We start from the raw sequence: 20369 nt of genomic DNA, 5'->3' as shown, positions 1-20369 counted from the left end.
ATTTTTCCCGAGGGCATGCAGCATTACTGTATGATTACATGATGATGGCGTCCTCTTGGGTAAAAAATTCCGGAGGTAAAATAGTCCCCCATTCGGATCTCCGGGCGGGGACTACTCAAGAGGATGTTGTTATCAGGAGAAAGAAAACTGGCGTTCTACGGATCGGAGCGTGGAATGTCAGATCCCTTAATCGGGCAGGTAGGTTAGAAAATTTAAAAAGGGAAATGGATAGGTTGAACTTAGATATAGTGGGAATTAGTGAAGTTCGGTGGCAGGAGGAACAAGACTTCTGGTCAGGTGACTACAGGGTTATAAACACAAAATCAAATAGGGGTAATGCAGGAGTAGGTTTAATAATGAATAGGAAAATAGGAATGCGGGTAAGCTACTACAAACAGCATAGTGAACGCATTATTGTGGCCAAGATAGATACGAAGCCCACACCTACTACAGTAGTACAAGTTTATATGCCAACTAGCTCTGCAGATGACGAAGAAATTGAAGAAATGTATGATGAAATAAAAGAAATTATTCAGATTGTGAAGGGAGACGAAAATTTAATAGTCATGGGTGACTGGAATTCGAGTGTAGGAAAAGGGAGAGAAGGAAACATAGTAGGTGAATATGGATTGGGGGACAGAAATGAAAGAGGAAGCCGCCTGGTAGAATTTTGCACAGAGCATAACATAATCATAACTAACACTTGGTTTAAGAATCATGAAAGAAGGTTGTATACATGGAAGAACCCTGGAGATACTAAAAGGTATCAGATAGATTATATAATGGTAAGACAGAGATTTAGGAACCAGGTTTTAAATTGTAAGACATTTCCAGGGGCAGATGTGGACTCTGACCACAGTCTATTGGTTATGACCTGTAGACTAAAACTGAAGAAACTGCAAAAAGGTGGGAATTTAAGGAGATGGGACCTGGATAAACTAAAAGAACCATAGGTTGTACAGAGATTCAGGGAGAGCATAAGGGAGCAATTGACAGGAATGGGGGAAATAAATACAGTGGAAGAAGAATGGGTAGCTTTGAGGGATGAAGTAGTTAAGGCAGCAGAGGATCAAGTAGGTAAAAAGACGAGGGCTAGTAGAAATCCTTGGGTAACAGAAGAAATATTGAATTTAATGGATGAAAGGAGAAAATATAAAAATGCAGTAAGTGAAACAGGCAAAAAGGAATACAAACGTCTCAAAAATGAGATCGACAGGAAGTGCAAAATGGCTAAGCAGGGATGGCTAGAGGACAAATGTAAGGATGTAGAGGCCTATCTCACTAGGGGTAAGATAGATACCGGCTACAGGAAAATTAAAGAGACCTTTGGAGATAAGAGAACGACTTGTATGAATATCAAGAGCTCAGATGGAAACCCAGTTCTAAGCAAAGAAGGGAAAGCAGAAAGGTGGAAGGAGTATATAGAGGGTCTATACAAGGGCGATGTACTTGAGGACAATATTATGGAAATGGAAGAGGATGTAGATGAAGATGAAATGGGAGATATGATACTGCGTGAAGAGTTTGACAGAGCACTGAAAGACCTGAGTCGAAACAAAGCCCCCGGAGTAGACAATATTCCATTGGAACTACTGACGGCCGTGGGAGAGCCAGTCCTGACAAAACTCTACCATCTGGTGAGGAAGATGTATGAGACAGGCGAAATACCCTCAGACTTCAAGAAGAATATAATAATTCCAATCCTAAAGAAAGCAGGTGTTGACAGATGTGAAAATTACCGAACTATCAGCTTAATAAGTCACAGCTGCAAAATACTAACACGAATTCTTTACAGACGAATGGAAAAACTAGTAGAAGCCAACCTCGGGGAAGATCAGTTTGGATTCCGTAGAAACACTGGAACACGTGAGGCAATACTGACCTTACGCCTTATCTTAGAAGAAAGATTAAGGAAAGGCAAACCTACGTTTCTAGCATTTGTAGACTTAGAGAAAGCTTTTGACAATGTTGACTGGAATACTCTCTTTCAAATTCTAAAGGTGGCAGGGGTAAAATACAGGGAGCGAAAGGCTATTTACAATTTGTACAGAAACCAGATGGCAGTTATAAGAGTCGAGGGACATGAAAGGGAAGCAGTGGTTGGGAAGGGAGTAAGACAGGGTTGTAGCCTCTCCCCGATGTTGTTCAATCTGTATATTGAGCAAGCAGTAAAGGAAACAAAAGAAAAATTCGGAGTAGGTATTAAAATTCATGGAGAAGAAATAAAAACTTTGAGGTTCGCCGATGACATTGTAATTCTGTCAGAGACAGCAAAGGACTTGGAAGAGCAGTTGAATGGAATGGACAGTGTCTTGAAAGGAAGATATAAGATGAACATCAACAAAAGCAAAACAAGGATAATGGAATGTAGTCTAATTAAGTCGGGTGATGCTGAGGGAATTAGATTAGGAAATGAGGCACTTAAAGTAGTAAAGGAGTTTTGCTATTTGGGGAGCAAAATAACTGATGATGGTCGAAGTAGAGAGGATATAAAATGTAGGCTGGCAATGGCAAGGAAAGCGTTTCTGAAGAAGAGAAATTTGTTAACATCCAGTATTGATTTAAGTGTCAGGAAGTCATTTCTGAAAGTATTTGTATGGAGTGTAGCCATGTATGGAAGTGAAACATGGACGATAAATAGTTTGGACAAGAAGAGAATAGAAGCTTTCGAAATGTGGTGCTACAGAAGAATGCTGAAGATTAGATGGGTAGATCACATAACTAATGAGGAAGTATTGAATAGGATTGGGGAGAAGAGAAGTTTGTGGCGCAACTTGACCAGAAGAAGGGATCGGTTGGTAGGACATGTTCTGAGGCATCAAGGGATCACCAATTTAGTATTGGAGGGCAGCGTGGAGGGTAAAAATCGTAGAGGGAGACCAAGAGATGAATACACTAAGCAGATTCAGAAGGATGTAGGTTGCAGTAGGTACTGGGAGATGAAGAAGCTTGCACAGGATAGAGTAGCATGGAGAGCTGCATCAAACCAGTCTCAGGACTGAAGACCACAACAACAACAACTTATTATGTGAGATATTTGGCCCAGTCACTATCAATGGACCACCCTGTAGAAAGCTGTGGATTGCTGTGTTATAAAGGTTAAATTATGTGTTTGTATTGGTAGCACTGTCAAAAATAGTATCGTATCTTTTCATAGTATAAACATGCTTTGTATATCGAAGTGCTAACGTTTTTCCGAGGAATAGTGACGAATAGACTGGTAAATCTCTCAAAAAGTGTGACTCCAAAATGAAGTGTTTTTAAGAAATGTGGGTTTCATGGTAATAAATTTTTGAATAAAGAGAAACATTGTGTTCAGCATGTGGTGTGTGAAGTTACAGACAATGAAATACTGGCAAACTCATGAGTATCTAGAGAAACACCCATTAGTGCTTCGAAGATTAAAATAAAACATAGTGATAACACAGTTATCTCAAAACAAAACTCATGTAAATGGTAGGTTAGGTTATATTCTGATACATTTACACATCCTAACAGGGGTGTTATGTGAATGTGTGTGCTGTATGTATGTGGAGGGCCAGTTAGTTTACATGAAGACATTGAGGTATCAAATGGACTAGCCGGGAAACTTATCATTAATTCTGCCAGTTGTAAATATACTCATTCATTTTTGAGTTCTGATAAGTGTAAAGATAATTATTTTGAAATAAATGTTAGGTGGTTTTATGGATTGGGAGCTATTGGCAAAGGACACACTGCAGCAGAAACAATGTGTGTCGTGATGTATATGCCACACCCACTTTGTAAAATGTACAAGTATGCAGGATTTATTGGAGCTGCTGTGAAATCTGCTGCATGTGAGTCAATTAAGGGTGCTGCAAATGAAGCTGCTGAAATAAACGATGGTATGATTGACATATCAGTAGCTTTTGGGGCACTTGGTAGAAGCGCAGCTGCAGTTCTAAGAATTCTGTTGCTACAGTGACCAGTGTGGATACTGGAAAGCTAATAGATTTCCAGATTTTAACCAAACATTCTTATAAGTATAAATCAGGGAATGAAGAAGGGCATATCTGTGACAGAAATTATGAAGGACAACTAGTCGTACGGAGGCATGTGCAGCTGTTGAAATTTATAATCGATCTGTAAACTAAAGGGGAGTGTGTTACACTAAGTTCTTAGGTTAGGCAGACTCAAATGCATATAACAGTGTAGTAGCCACTCATCCTTATGGTGAGAAGCTTATCACAGAACTGGAATGTGTTGGTCATGTCCAGAAGAGGATGGGTACCAGATTGAGGAAGTTGAAACAAAGTTTGAGAGACAAGAAACTTTCAGGTGGTAAGACCATAAGAAGCAGGCTGACAGACAACATGATTGATGAACTACAACAGTATTATGAGAATTGTTGAAAATGAAGCAGGCAGTATGGGCTACCTTCTTCCAGAGACTGTCAGCTGATGATAAACCAGTACACCATCTTTGCCCTCCTGGATCTGGTTCATGGTGCAATTACCGCAATGCCCAGTATTCAAACAGGTCATACAGCCATAAACATTCTATCCCAGCAGCAGTTGTGGATATCATAAAACCTGTTTACAGAGACCTGGCAATCCTGAATTATTGAAGAAGTGTCTGCATTGTCAGACTCAAAATCCCAATGAGTCGTTCAATAACCTTATAGTGTCAGTGTCAACGTAACTGCCGTCTGCGTCACATCTGCTGTGCAGCGAGCTATGCTAATTTTAGTATTAACTCTATTTTTCTTACTTGTCACTTCTTCTTCCGTGTGTTTTTGCTTTTAGGAAGCTTTAATTGTCGAGTGCTAGTAATAGTGTTCCATAGATTTTGTGGTTGTTTTGAATACAGTCAGAGAAAGTCCGTTTAGTCAGCCATAGTGCCAGTAGTGCTAGTGTTTGTTTTCAATACAGTTCAGAGACAGGTAGTGCGATTTTCATTGTTTTGCTACAGGAAGTGTCTAGTAACAACAGTTTAGTCAACTATCAGCCGCCTTTAGTGAATTAGCAGTCTAGTTATAAGTTGATTAACTCTCTACAGTAAATTGATTTCTTAGGATGGATAGGATGTGTGACTGCAGTGTACGGACACAGGAGGAGCCGGCCACTGTTCGCAAACAGCTGAACGTGTTGATGGCCGCGGTTAGCCGTCTTCAGGCAGTGGTGAGTCTGGTGCGTTGCATGGTACACCCCAGGTGTTACATGCTTCACCCACTGACCCTGCTGTCGACACATCTTTGCGGGTACCGGGCGCGGTTGGGCCACCCTCTTCCCAAGGGGAGTGGCGGGTTCAGCGGCGTTTGCGGCGCACGAGGCGGAGAGTCAGTGTGGAGGCTGGCCGTGTGGCATCGCCCGTTCTGCCTGTGAGTGGACATGTGGCCACTCCTTCAGCAAGGTCCGAGCAGGCACATGGGGGGAGGGGTTTATTAGATATTGGGAGCTCCAACGTTAGGCGGGTGATGGACCCCCTTAGGGAAATAGCGGAAAGGTCGGGGAAGAAGGTCAGTGTTCACTCTGTCTGCTTGCCGGGGGTCTCATCCGAGAGGTGGAGGAGGCCATGCCAGCAGTGATAGAAAGCACTGGGTGCACCCGACTGCAAATTGTTGCTCATGTCGGCACCAATGACTCCTGCCGTCTGGGTTCAGAGGTCATCCTCAGTTCGTACAGGCAGTTAACGGAGTTGGTGAAGGCGGAAAGCCTCGCTGGGTGGAATCTGAGCTAGCTATTTGTAGTATCGTTTCCAGAACCGATAGTGGTCCTCTGGTTTGGAGCCGAGTGGAAGGCTTAAACCAGGGACTCAGACGATTCTGCAGAGATCTGGGGTGCAAATTTCTCGACCTCCGCTATCGGGTGGAGAAATGTAGGGTCCCCCTGAATAGGTCACGCGTGCACTACATGCAGGAAGCGGCTACAAGGGTAGCGGAGTATGTGTGGAGTGCACATGTGGGTTTTTTAGGTTAGAGAATTCCCTCCCTAGGCCCGACAAGACACCTCCTGAGATGCGGCAAGGTAGGAGTAGACAAAATGCAACAGGGAATAACAATATTAATGTGCTAATAGTAAATTGCAGGAGCGTCTATAGAAAGGTCCCAGAACTGCTCTCAGTAATAAGCGGTCACAATGCCCACATAGTACTAGGGACAGAAAGTTGGCTGAAACCAGATGTAAACAGTAATGAAATTCTAAACTCAGATTGGAATGTATACCGCAGAGACAGGCTGGACAGTGAAGGGGGTGGCATGTTTAAAGTGATAAGAAGTGCAATAGTATCGAAGGAAATTGACGGAGATCCGAAATGTGAAATAATTTAGGGTGAAGGTCACGGTTAAAGCAGGCTCAGACATGGTAATTGGATGTCTCTATAGGCCCCCTGGCTCAGCAGCTGTTGTGGCTGAGCACCTGAAGGATAATTTGGAAAATATTTCGAGTAGATTTGCCCACCATGTTATAGTTCTGGGTGGAGATTTTAATTTGCCGGATATAGACTGGGAGACTCAAACTTTCATAACGGGTGGCAGGGACAAAGAATCCAGTGAAATTTTTTAAGAGCTTTATCTGAAAACTACCTTGAGCAGTTAAACAGAGAACCGACTCGTGGCGATAACATATTAGACCTTCTAGTGACAAACAGACCCGAACTATTTGAAACAGTTAACGCAGAACAGGGAATCAGTGATCATAAAGCGGTTACTGCATCGATGATTTCAGCCGTAAATAGAAATATTAAAAAAGGTACGAAGATTTTTCTGGTTAGCAAAAGTGACAAAAATCAGATTTCAGAGTACCTGACGGCTCAGCACAAAAGTTTTGTTTTAAGTACAGATAGTGTTAAGGATCAGTGGACAAAGTTCAAAACCATCGTACAATATGCATTAGATGAGTATGTGCCAAGCAAGATCATAAGAGATGGAAAAGAGCCAGCGTGGTACAACAACCGAGTTAGAAAACTGCTGTGGAGGCAAAGGGAACTTCACAGCAAACATAAACATAGCCAACACCTTGCAGACAAACAAAAATTACACGAAGCGAAATGTAATGTGAGGAGGGCCATGCGAGAGGCGTTAAATGAATTCGAAATTAAAGTTCTATGTACTGACTTGGCAGAAAATCCTAAGAAATTTTGCTCTTATGTCAAAGCGGTAGGTGGATCAAAACAAAATGTCCAGACACTCTGTGACCAAAAAGGTACTGAAACAGAGGATGATGGACTAAAGGCCGAAATACTAAATGTCTTTTTCCAAAGCTGTTTCACAGAGGAAGACTGCACTGTAGTTCCTTCTCTAGATTGTCGCACAGATGACAAAATGGTAGATATTGAAATAGATGACAGAGGGATAGAGAAACAATTAAAATCACTCAAAAGAGGAAAGGCCGCTGGACCTGATGGGATACCAGTTCAATTTTACACAGAGTATGCGAAGGAACTTCCCCCATTCTTGCTGCAGTGTACCGTAGGTCTCTACAAGAGCATAGCGTTCCAAAGAATTGGAAAAGGGCACAGGTCATCCCCGTTTTCAAGAAGGGACGTTGAACAGATGTGCAGAACTACAGACCTATATCTCTAACATCGATCAGTTGTAGAATTTTAGAACATGTATTATGTTCGAGTATTATGACTTTTCTGTAAACTAGAAATCTACTGTGTAGGAATCAGCATGGGTTTCGAAAAAGACGATCATGTGAAACCCAGCTCGCGCTATTCGTCCACGAGACTCAGAGGGCCATAGACACGGGTTCCCAGGTAGATGCTGTGTTTCTTGACTTCCGCTAGGCGTTTGATACAGTTCCCCACAATCGTTTAATGAACAAAGTAAGAGCATATGGACTATCAGACCAATTATGTGATTGGATTGAAGAGTTGCTAGATAACAGAATGCAGCATGTCATTCTCAATGGAGAGAAGTCTTCCGAAGTAAGAGTAATTTCAGGTGTGCTGCAGTGGAGTGTCGTAGGACCGTTGCTATTCACAATATACATAAATGACCTTGTGAATGACATCGGAAGTTCACTGAGGCTTTTTGCGTATGATGCTGTGGTATATCAAGAGGTTGCAACAATGGTAAATTGTACTGAAATGCAGGATGTTCTGCAGCGAATTGATGCATGGTGCAGGGAATGGCAATTGAATCTCAATGTAGACAAGTGTAACGTGCTGCGAATACATAGAAAGAAAGATCCCATATCATTTAGCTACAATATAGCAGGTCAGCAATTGGAAGCAGTTAATTCCATAAATTATCTGGGAGTATGCATTAGGAGTGATTTAAAATGGAATTTTATTGCAGAGGATCTTTGTCACCACTAATTATTAATTTTGTGTTCCAGTTAATTAGACATGGTTTCATCCTTTCCTGGATGTGCTCTTTTTGTTAAATTTTCCTTCAAAAGATCTGATTTACTTCAAATTAATAAACCTGAGTATTCTGAAAAAGGAGGTGCAGCTTACAGCTGCAGTGTGACAGTTGATCACAGGGTGATTTTATCACTGCCATATCGTGGGTACCCATGGCTCGAGACACTTATTCTATAAGGGTGTGTAGTCATTGGGCTTTCTTGCACCACAGTGTCAAAGGTGTACTGTGAGCAGATTTATTCAAGGAAAATACTACCACAATCAGCAGAGTGAACTGCTATGGGCAACAGGATATCATTGACAGGGGTTACCACTGACTAGCATGGCTTTAGCAGCGAACAGGTGGGCCACAATGTAGCAAATGACTCACCAACTCAGTGACAGTCAATAAACAGTAACCATTCATGCCACTGGGAACTGTCACCTCTTTGTGGGATACAAAGATGCAATCTGCACACTGCTCGTCACAGTTACAAAGATTAGCATTGGTTCGGAACAGCACCAGGGGATGCTCGAAGCATGCAGGAAGGTCGTCTGTCTGATGATTTGCGGTACATATTGCCAAGGTGGCAGGGAGCAAAATAAGGAGTGATCAAAAAACTTCCATTTTAAGGCTGCATAGTTCAGATCAGTATGCCACACACACACACACACACACACACACACACACACACACACACACACACACACACATATCCATCCGCACATATACCCTGCTTGTGTCTGTATATGTGCGGATGGATTTATGTGTGTGTGTGTGTGTGTGTGTGTGTGTGTGTGTGTGTGTGTGTGTGTGTGTGTGTGTGTGTGTGCGCGTGAGTGTATACCTGTCCTTTTTCCCCCCTAAGGTAAGTCTTTCCACTTCCAGGATTGGAATGACTCCTTACCCTCTCCCTTAAAACCCACATCCTTTCGTCTTTCCCTCTCCTTCCCTCTTTCCTGATGAAGCAACTGTGGGTTGCAAAAGCTTGAATTTTGTGTGTGTGTTTGTTTGTGTGTCTATCAACATACCAACGCTTTCGTTTGGTAAGTTACATCATCTTTGTTTTTAGATATATTTTTCCCATTTGGAATGTTTCCCTGTATTATATTATATATCAGTGCTTTCCTCTCCCACAACTATCCTGCAGACCTTGTCCACAAACAGATCTCCCAAGCAATACATTCCTCCCCACCCAACAACAATGTTACTACCCCCAGACCACACAGAAGCATCCCCCTTGTCACCCAATATTATCCTGGTCTTGAATACATCAACTAATTACTCTGCCAGGGATATGACTTTCTCAAGTCAAGCCCTGAAATGAGATCATCCCTTGACAATATTCTCCCCACACCACCCAGAGTTGCCTTTTGCCGACCCCCTAACCTCCGTAACATCCTTGTCAAACCCTACAATATTCCCAGACCACCTTCTCTACCCAGCGGTTCCTACCCCTGTAACCGACCCCGATGCAAAACCTGCCCCATGCATCCCCCCACAACCAACTACTCCAGCCCCGCTACTGGTATAACATACACAACTCAAGGCAGGGCCACATGTGAGACAACACGTCATTTATCAGCTGACATGCCTGCACTGCACAGCCTTTTACATTGGTATGACGACAACTAAACTGGCTGAGCGCATGAATGGGCACAGACGAACTGTCCACCTAGGAGATGTCCAATACCCAGTAGCGGAGCATGCCCTCCAGCATAATTCTAGGGACCTAGGAACCTGCTACACCATTTGTGCCATTTGGCTTCTCCCACCCAACACCAGTACCTCGGAACTGCGGAGATGGGAACTTGCACTCCAACACATCCTTTCATCCCGCCATCCTCCTGGACTGAACCTATGTTAACCAATCTCACTCTCATTTACTCTTTAGTCTTCTCCTCTTTCCCTTTCCTCTTTAGCCATTCACTCATCTTTTCATCCTACATAGTTGCGTTTATCTTTATACTATGTACCTCTTTACTTCTGTATTCATCCTCCTTGGTTTGAAGCTGGCACAGTAATTACAGTAGAATATCTTTGGCTTCCCTCTGACATCCATGCCTCCATCTTTGCTACCCTCCCTGTTTACCTTTCCCCTGTTGCTTCATAACCTGGGTTGTCAATAACTGAATCCACTTTCCCTTCTTCCCCTTTCTTCCCCTCTCTCCTCCCTGATGAAGGAACGAAGTTCTGAAAGCTAGGATACGTCAATTTTCTGTTCTGTTTTGTGTATCTACCGGCTGTACTGAGCTGAGGTAAGTACTGGCCAGGCCCTCTATCTCTTTGTTAGTATTTGTTTCATATATATAAACACACACACACACACAAACACACACACACAGACAGGGTGATGCGTATTAACATTTAAAAACCTCCAAAGCACTGTAGATGACCCTGAGACAAGTAATTTAATACAAGACACATGGGATCACAAATGTTGGATACGATACAAATGTTGGGAAATGTGTCAGAAGCGAATGACAAATGTCACCAGATGATGTACCTTGCCATGCTTGCAGTGGTTGAGCCTCTCGGCCTCTCACAGAAAAATAATGTATACAAATCTTCTCAGATTTGCCACTGAATAACTTTGTGCAAGCCTCACAATATTTCACCAACACAACTGTTCGTCATCTTCAGGTAGTGGTGGGTCCTGTCATCACTGCTGCAAGATGTGGCTGGTGATATTCGCACAGCAGAATTGAAATTTGTCAGGCTAGAAGCAGGAGTACGAATGTGTGGACAGGCACTCCCAGTTGGATGGAAATGCCATTCATAGTAGCCTTCTGCTTATGTGTTGTGGGCAATGACTGCACTTCTGGACACTCGTGTGGTTAAAAGCTGAATTAACTCTCTGCAAGGTGCTGCATCAGGTCATACATCGGAGGATCTGGTTTCTACTGTTTTAATTTCATGGCAGTCATTGCTGGATTCTGGGCAGTGCTTAGTCAAAATTCCATATTCCTGTTGGTAAGATTGCCCACCGTATGGCTACATGCCTCATTCTTAAAAACACAATCCTAGAGTGATGATGCTGAGGATAAAATTTCAGTGCTCTTGGGAAACGTGTGGTGCCCTGTATTCAGGCAGTGCTCTGCTACCACTGATTTACTGGGTGGCATTTTTGTCAGCGCTGTTGAACACAGTGTTCTTGCACAATGTGAGGTGTCTGCCCTATATAAGGTTTCCCATAATGGCATCAGATCTTATATATGATCTGTGTTTTCTAAGGTCAAGATTGTCTTTAACTGAACACAAACAATTCCTTAGTTTTGCTGGTAGACGAAAAACACACTTGATTCTGTTTCTCTTAGCGATTCTTTCAATTTTGAAAACATGCCACTGAAATATGGCAAGAAAGCCATTTGCGGTGCTTGTCTAAGTATCTTCATTTACATCCCTACACTGAACTTGCTTTGCTCAGAACACATTGCAAATCTGTTTACAAGAATAAACATTCTGCTGGAACACTGTTCTTAGGTGTTACAGTTCACCAGGCAGACTGTCAGTATCTGAGATCACGTGTGCTCTATGTGCCAGGGAGTGTAAGACACTACCACATTGTGCAGGGTGACGGCAACTTTTGGACCGCAAATATAACTCTGCGTGTATCAGTTTGCAGTAGAGACTAAGCCCCAGTGTTATGTCAGCTTTTCTTCTAACCGTGACATCCAGGAATGGTAAGCTGCTATCTTTTTGTACTTCCACAGTGAACTGAATATTCAGATGGACCGAGTGCAAATGCTGCAGGAACATAGGTAGTGTCTGTATTATGTGGGCCACACCACAAATGTTTCTTCAGCATTCTGCCAGAAGGAGGAATGTTGGATATTTACTAAGGGAAATAGAGGATCTCCCATGGGAACACTGTCCACTTGATCAAAGTAGTTGGTGTTACATAAGAAATAGGATGAGGTATGCACATGTTTAAACAGCACCACAATTTCTTTCTCAAACTTGCTGCTAATAACCTCTAATGAGGGCTGCAGGGGCACTTTTGTAAGTAATGGTATAACATTTGAGCTAACTAAAAGATCTGAAAGTTCTAGTTTAAGCATCTTCAGGTATTCTATGAAATCCTCTGAATTCTAAATATGATGGTCATAGTCATCCACATGATAAATTTCAAAGCTGTCACGTGGAAATTGCCAGTTGCATCTTGCAGTTGTGATGGTGGAAATCACCACCACCTGAAGATGCCAAAACGTTGTGTCACTGAAATATTGAGGGAGGGACTTGCATAATGTTATCTGGTGGGGAACCCAAAGTGTTTTTGCAACAGATCTATCAGGCAAGCCTGAAAAGTCACATATACTCCAAGCAGTAAGTACCTATTGTAAAATGGTCACATTAGTGAGCTTGGCAATTAATTAAGAGTTTATCAATAAATTTGGCTTCATTTTGCAAGAAATTGTGCTGTGTTCCAGTACTCCCTCTTCAACAAAACTAATGTCAGTTTCTGCTCCACCTCTTCAGCCCGAGATCCTATGTATACTCTTGAGCATTTGTGTAAGATACCTGTTTATTTATAAAAATAAAAGTAACTTCTATCATGACTTTCCCATTCTTGTCCAGTGGGTTTGTTATCCTGCTGTTGCCTACTGCAGACTACAAGATTACTGTTGAAGATTTCTGCAAAGTTTTTCTTCCTTTTTAGTGTACCAACATTTCACTGTGTGGTAATTGCCTGGTACTGTTTAACGGGTGTTTTAACTGTTGTTTCAGAGATGCAATACGAAGCAAATGCAGTGAGGATGACTTGCTTGCCATGATTGGGGCAGCAGTGAGAAGAAAGAAGAAACAACATGGAGGTAAGATACATAACAGCAAATGTAACTCTATACATAGAAAGAAAATTTCTGCTTAACAAGTCATAGCAAACATAAGAACAAAATAGAATGAAAAGCAACAGTGATAGAACCTGTGTTTTTTGTGTAAACTTGGATTTAATTTTTTATTTAGTATTCATTCTGATTGATGCCCATTGGTCAACAGTATATTTCAGCCCTAGAATTTGGTTCTGCAAGGTCCACCAGATAACCATATATGGCTGTTGTAACTCCTTTATTGGACTTCAGAAGTTTTCCAGCAACAAATCTTTTTTTTTCTTTCTTTCTTTCTTTTTTTTCTTTTTTTAAAAAAAGCTAAAATGCAGAAAACATTATAAAGGAAACACTCACAGAAAAGCATCAGTGTCCTTGAAACAATGGAAACTCCAGTAGGAATATCAACAATGTTGGAAAAGACAGATTACTACTTACTGATGAAGGCTGTGGCTGAAAGCTTTATGTAAGTGTCTTTTAATTCTTCCCATCTGCAGCCTAAGGTATCTTCTTTATGGTAAGTAACAGTCCGTCTTTTCCTTCATTATTCATTAGTGTTCTTTGTTTTTATTGCTGTTTAGCAAGCATCATGTGGTATATAAGGGATGTGAATAGCGTCAGATGTTGAATCATCACTCTGGAGGATATGAAGGTGCTGCATATTGGTGTGAGACAGCATTATCTGATGAGAGTTTGAAAGAAACCCCATTGTGGATGTCTATTTGGTCGCCTGGTTAAACCTTGCAACATCTGTATTTTTGGAGTATTTGGATCTGACAGTGGCCTGATGTTGGAAAGTAAGGGCATACTCATCATCAATCTTCCAGTTGACTACATCAGACCACTACAAGGGAGCATCACTGTGTAGTGTACTGAGTACATTGTAACCTGTTCACGTCTGTGACTGCCATCTGAGAACAAGTACAGTAAACTCTCGTGCAGCTACACTTTTGGCTAGCTAGATTGACACTTGACAAGTTTCAATTTGCGTGCACCTGGAGCCAAGCATTTGCTGGTGTTTTTTGGCAATCCACTGCTAATCAGTGCACTGGTGCGTGTCAAAAGTCCAAGTATCGTCAATTCGTGCATGTGTTGGTTGAAGCTCTAGTGTGTTTCTTATTCATATTGCATGGTTTCATGCCACTGCCATCTATTGGAACTCCTTGGAAGTACAGTACATACAGTATTGTTCTATGCAGCACAACGTAGCCCTGTCGAAACCGACAATTAGAGTGCGCCGCCTAACACTTTCCACTTGTTGTCGGTACATCAAAGCTGAGTGTTTAACAGTGAATGTACAACACCCTGTTGTGTTGCCACGTGGGCTTGGGTAGAACAGAGGAAATGGCATAGATGTATCAAATGCTTTCATTTGATGGCTGCCACAGCCTGGTTTCAAAAATCAAAAGTTTGTCTAGTGCATCTCGAGTGTTGTCAAGTTGTGCATCTGTGTGTTTCTGATTTGAGGTTTTGTGCTCCCACTATGTGCCTTAAAGTGTCCAGAGATAAAAGGGGCCAAAAACCATAAAGGACTCAGTCGAGTGTCTGTAAAAAGAACACTGAATGTGACTACGGGCACGAAACATAAAATGAATGTGATCTTGTTAGAAAAAGAGCTTCACACTTTGCAGAGAATTGATGCTGGTGAGCCACCCACAAAAGTTGCTGCAGAGTAGGAGTACAATTACTGATCGGAAGACAAATCGATCAGGAATTGAAAAATTTTGTTCCATCCAAGCATTGGGCAGTGCAGTGAAATCTTGAAAAACAATGAGAAAAGGTGCACATCCTCAGTTAGAAGAGGCATTATTTTTGTGGCACGAATAAATAAGAGCCAAAGGTGTGTCAGTTTCAGGTCCTCTAATTTGTCAAAATGAGCTAATGAGCTGATAGAAGGAAAGAAGCAAGAATTCCTCGGAAGTAATGGCCGGCAGGATCGTTTCAAGAAGCAGCATGGCATCCATGAAATTGCCATCAGTGCCAAATCATTATCTGGGGATGAAGCTGCTATGCTGATTTTAAGAAGAAACTGCACACAATCATTGACAAAGGAGGTTATACTGGCAATCAACTTTACAAATGTGATGAAACTGGGTTGAATTACAAAATGCTGCCAACGAAAACCCTTGCCTCTAAAGAAGAAGAAATGGCTTCCGGATACAAAAAAATCAAAGAAAGATTTACTGTCCTTGCTTGCAGTAATGCCACTGACAATCATAAACTGTGTCTTACTTTAATTGGCAAATCCAAAACACCAAGAGCATTTAGACACCAACCAACCAGCTTTGCCACTGAGGTACACGAATCAGTCTTATGGCATGTATGAACAGTGCCATCTTCAGAGAGTGGTTCCAGGCAGAGTTTGTTCCAGGTGTAGTAAATTACATGGAAGGAAAAGGACTTCCTTGAAAAGCGCTACTTCTTGTGGACAATGCTCCTTCTCACCCAGGTGATCTGCAAGATGGGGATATCAAAGTTGTATTTCTCCCACAAAATGTCACATCTCTATGTCAACCGATGGACCAAGGTATTCTTGAGGCGATGGAAAAACATTACAGACACAAGATGCTGGAATACTTAATAGATGTGATTGATGCTGCAGATGATTTTGTGGAAGCTCTTAAAAAAATCGATGTTTTAAGTGTCATTCATTGATTGCTGAAGCTTGGAATCTAATTCCTCCAGTTCCTCTTGTTAGGTCTTGGAAAAAACTCTTAGATCGTAAGGCAACCTAAGTGGTGAGAAGGAGGAGGCAACACCGAAACTCAAGCTGACATAATTTTGGTGAATTTACGGGAGAAGCTGGTTGTAAAGACACACACTTCGAAGACATTGAAGAGTGGATAGAAAATGGCATTTTTTCATGTGACTGAGGATGAAATCGTCCAAATTGTGACCGATCATAAAGCGTTAGAAGACTATGTTTCTGATGATGAATCAGAGAAAAATATTCCTCACACATTCTGTTATGAAGTGATCCAAACTGCCCTGGAGTACATCAGCCAACAGGAGGAGACGATTTATCCTGAAATAGTTTGATTTCAACGTTGGAGATGTATTGTTGCAGCAATAGTTTCTCAAGCAAAAAAACAAAAGAAAAAAAGACATTCATGACTTCGTTACCAAAAAATAAACTCTAATGAAGCATCCTAGAACTTCTATGTCCATAACTTAAAAAGTTTTTTTTTTTTTTTTTTTTACTTTTCTTGAAAGTTCCTCTGGACAGACTTTTCATTCCTTTGAGTAATCTCTAGATTTGTTTCATAATTTTGTTCAGTAGTTTATTTTTTATTCAAAAGAGTAGGTAATAAAATTAAAACTCCTGTTTTTTCCTGCTGCCAAATAAGGGAGATTTTTTTCTGTAAGAATGCAAAATAAACGAGCTTTGTTATACAGCATTTAAAAACTTTGAGTTTTCAATCATAGTTTGGTGCCTTTTTAACATGTCAACACAATTTTTTCAGTAAAAAAGTGCAGGGTTATTTGCAACCATATCAGTAACGTTTTACATACCCTACGCACGTTTTACGATCGTATTTTGCAATATTGACACAATTTGGAGTGTTCGCATGTGAAAACAGGGAGACTTTGATTTATCTGGAATTTTCGTTATCGGAACCAGCCACTGTCCTGATCATTTCGGATAAACAGGAGTTCACTGTAATAGACTCCTTGCAACATGCTGTGTCATACAGCTAGGAGCAGCCAGACTATGGAATTGCCGTCCTGTGCATAGGCTGCCATTAACACCCAAGCAAATGACTGCATGTGAAGTGGTGCCATGATCAAGAAGTACGGACTGCTAATGAATGGCGTCACATTATGTTCACTGATGAGTCCCAGTCCTGCACTGCTCCAAATGACTATCGTGGAGAAGTTTGACAGTGACCCGGGGAGATGGGGAGAGGTCCCATTCTTCCACTTTTTTGGGGGGGGGGGGGGGGTCACAAAGGAGTCCCATGGTGTGGGGAGCCATTGGGTATGACTTCAGGTCATGGCTTGTAATGGCCGAGGGAACTCTAATGGTACAACAGTGTGTAATAGTATTGTGGTGCTATTTTTCAACAGGCCACTGCTTGTCCACATGTAGTATGTGTCTCTTTAAATTGTCTGTGTGATGTTGATATACTCCTGTGGCCAGCAAAATCCCCATATCTGTCCCCGATAGAACATTATGGGACTAACATGGACGTCAACTCCATCCCACTGCCTGTATCCATGATTGCAATGTCCAGTTACAACAGTTGTGGATAACCTTTCTCAGGAGGGTATGCAGCAGCTTTACGACATCCTCACGCACTGTCCAGGCCAGACAGGGTGCATTGCTGTATTGATAAGTGGGCTCAAACTGATAAGTTCTGTGTAGATTTGACTCTGTTTTGTTATCACTGAAATAACATCACATACCCTCTAAATTAGCTACGTTTCAATTTGTTTTCTCCCCATCTTCTGAGTGTCTCACTTTTTTTCAAGCAGTGTAATTTAAGACAGACATAAGAATATGAAAATGGGATGGCATATCACATTGCTATTCAACTATGCCCCTAAGAAAATTTGTAAGATAATGGAGAAGAGCTGGTGCACTATTACACTGACTAGAACGTAAACTTAAAGATAGAATTATATTGTGTAACCTATACCGATGACATAATACTAATTGACAAAAACATCACTGATGTGCTAAAGCAATTTGAAATATTAAGGGAGCAAGCTAGGAAAATTGGACTACTAATTTCACCTGGAGAAAAAATTATTGACTGATACCAAAATGGCACTGGGTGAACTTATATAGGCAATGACATTGTATTCGGTCTTAAATAGTTTAAATAATTTGGTGAAAAAGACCACTGAATATCATAATGAAAAGAAGGCCATAGAATCCAGACTTCAGAAAGTACAAACTGTCTCTCAGTTAACTAAAAGTATTTTTCCTGGAACTCTAAAATCTAACATTGTACAACAGTGATCAAATTAGTATTTCTTTATGCATGGGAGAGACTCTTTGTCCAACACAAGACATGAAAACAGCAAACTGAATTAGAAGAATGTAAAATTGTAGTAAAAACCTTAGGTCCAAGAATAAAGGATGGGATACATCACACTGAACCCAGTGTGAAATCTCCAGGTAAATTCCTAAAAGCTCTTGTTACAATGTGTCTCCAAGGAATCCAACTTGTGGGACATACAGAAAGAATGTATCCAAACAGGCAGCTCATTGGATTCCCACATACTTGAAAAATAAGATCCTACTGATGAAAACAAACAGGAAGAGACCTTAAGAAATTGGAATCACCACATTTACAGTATTCTGATGTAGTGATGAGTCACACAAAGTGCAGTTTCGCAGTAGCTTGATCGATGCTTGTACTTGTGTATGTAGTATATGCAAGTGTGTACAGCGTCTCTTCTGGTGTACTCATGATATGCTAATTTAGTGGCCGCGCAGTAAACCGGATCCCTACTCAGTTCCAGTGTGCTGTGCTAATTATTCTTCTTCACTTGACATTTATGCTTGGAGCTGCATGAGAGGTCATTTTCCAGATAATGCCACAAAAACAACAAATTCTCAGATATCAGTTTAACTTACACTCTTCAACATCATAGACAACATTTCACATTAATATGTTGCAGAACACTAGATTAGTGTTAAAATTGCCAGAGTAAACATTGTTCTCCATGTGACAGATTGTCACCCGATGTCCAAAATCGATAAATTTTATATCTCTGCACAGAGAAGCAGCTGGTTGCTCATTGTCATCTGTGGTGCTAATCAATGGGTCGAGCTCGTTGCTGGCACAGCGCCACCACAGAGTAAGTGGCCCCTCATCCCAGCAGGTGGCGATGTTTTAACACCCGTATAGCTCCCCAGACTTACCACGTCTGTGGGTAACTCCGTCTCTGCACAGAACTTCCCACATTTCCCACACAGTGGGCCCTCGTGTCTTTTACACACAATAAATCTTCAAACTTATTTCATTGGCTAAGTTAAATTTCGAGTGTGACATGCTATTTCGTAAAAAATAGCAAACGGTAGACATGGATGTTATTGTGACTCTTTCCTAAGGCAACATTTGTGTATTACACTTGTAGAAGTGCACTGCAACATAAAACAGTAGACCGTAAGTTCAAACAATGGAAACTCCAGGTTGGAATATCAGCAGTGTAGGAAAAGATAGAGTGCTAATTACCATAAAGATGGCACGTTAAAATGCAGACAGGCACAGTTAAGACACTTACACATAAGCTTTTGGTCACAACCTTCATCAGAAAAAGAAATAGAAATACACACCATTCATTCACACAAGCAAGCACACCTCACACACACGTGACCGCCAACTCCGACAGCTCAGACCAGAATGCTAGTCTGTAAGTTTGCTACACAATAAAATAATTATTCTGAGCTACAAGAAAAATGGATTCAAAGAACTAAACTGCTTGAAGAAAAAAAAGGGAAGCTCCCTGAAGCAACGTAGTTTCTCGAGTGTGCATACCAGTGGTAAATTATGAGAGTCGCAACTCTCTGAAATGGATACAAAGGCCACCGGTTTGCATTAGCTTTGTTTGTGTCTCGGATTGTTACCAAGAATGGTAGGAGCTATAAGAGATGTGAAGAGTGTAAGATGTTGAGTGATCCCTGTGAAGGATACAGATGCCCTGTACTTCTGTGAGACAGCATTATCAGCACGTAACATAATTCGAAGGGGCCTAGTTGTGTGTCTCCATTTGCCAGGCTGATTGAATTATGCAATATGCAGATTTGTGAGACATTCAGATGTGGTAGTGGCCCCATGTTGGACTGCTTGGGAACGTAAGGGCGGTGTGCTTGTCAGGAAGCTTCCAGTTTACCGTGTCTGACGAGCCCATGGGAGAATTGCTGTAATGTACACCGAGCACATAGTAACACTTTCACACCTGCACCTGTCATGTGATCAGCAGTGAGTCACATTCTGCAAGACCCGCGATGACAGTTGTCAGTGAGTATGACAACGACATAGGGAGAGGGCGTATGGGGCAGCATCGGATATGACTTCAGGTCACTCTGACAGCACAGCAGTATGTCATGGACATCCTACATCCTCATTTGCTACCTCCATGTCCAACGGAGTTACAAGAGACAGAGCAGTGAAAACATATCCAGTTGTTGACTCACAAAACGGTTTTGAGCTGTGACGCATGTAGTCTTAAGCGAATCATTCATACAAAAAGAAAAGAAGAAGAAGCTAAAGTCAGAA

General features: G+C 41.5%; 1 protein-coding gene across 2 annotated transcripts in view; it reads left to right on the top strand.

Annotated features, from left to right (window-relative positions):
- LOC126471506 (uncharacterized) overlaps positions 1 to 20369 on the top strand; it is a 219733-nt gene that overhangs the window by 143836 nt on the left and 55528 nt on the right. For both annotated transcript variants that reach the window (XM_050099726.1, XM_050099727.1), the window contains exon 6: positions 13040 to 13125. In XM_050099726.1, the coding sequence (XP_049955683.1) occupies positions 13040 to 13066 (27 nt within the window). In that variant the 3' untranslated portion in view covers positions 13067 to 13125. The remainder of the gene's footprint in view (positions 1 to 13039; positions 13126 to 20369) is intronic.

Source organism: Schistocerca serialis, chromosome 3, assembly GCF_023864345.2.
Source record: "Schistocerca serialis cubense isolate TAMUIC-IGC-003099 chromosome 3, iqSchSeri2.2, whole genome shotgun sequence".
Taxonomy (NCBI): Eukaryota; Metazoa; Arthropoda; class Insecta; order Orthoptera; family Acrididae; genus Schistocerca; species Schistocerca serialis.
Note: the sequence above shows the minus strand (reverse complement) of the source record. Positions and strands in the feature narration are given on the sequence as shown.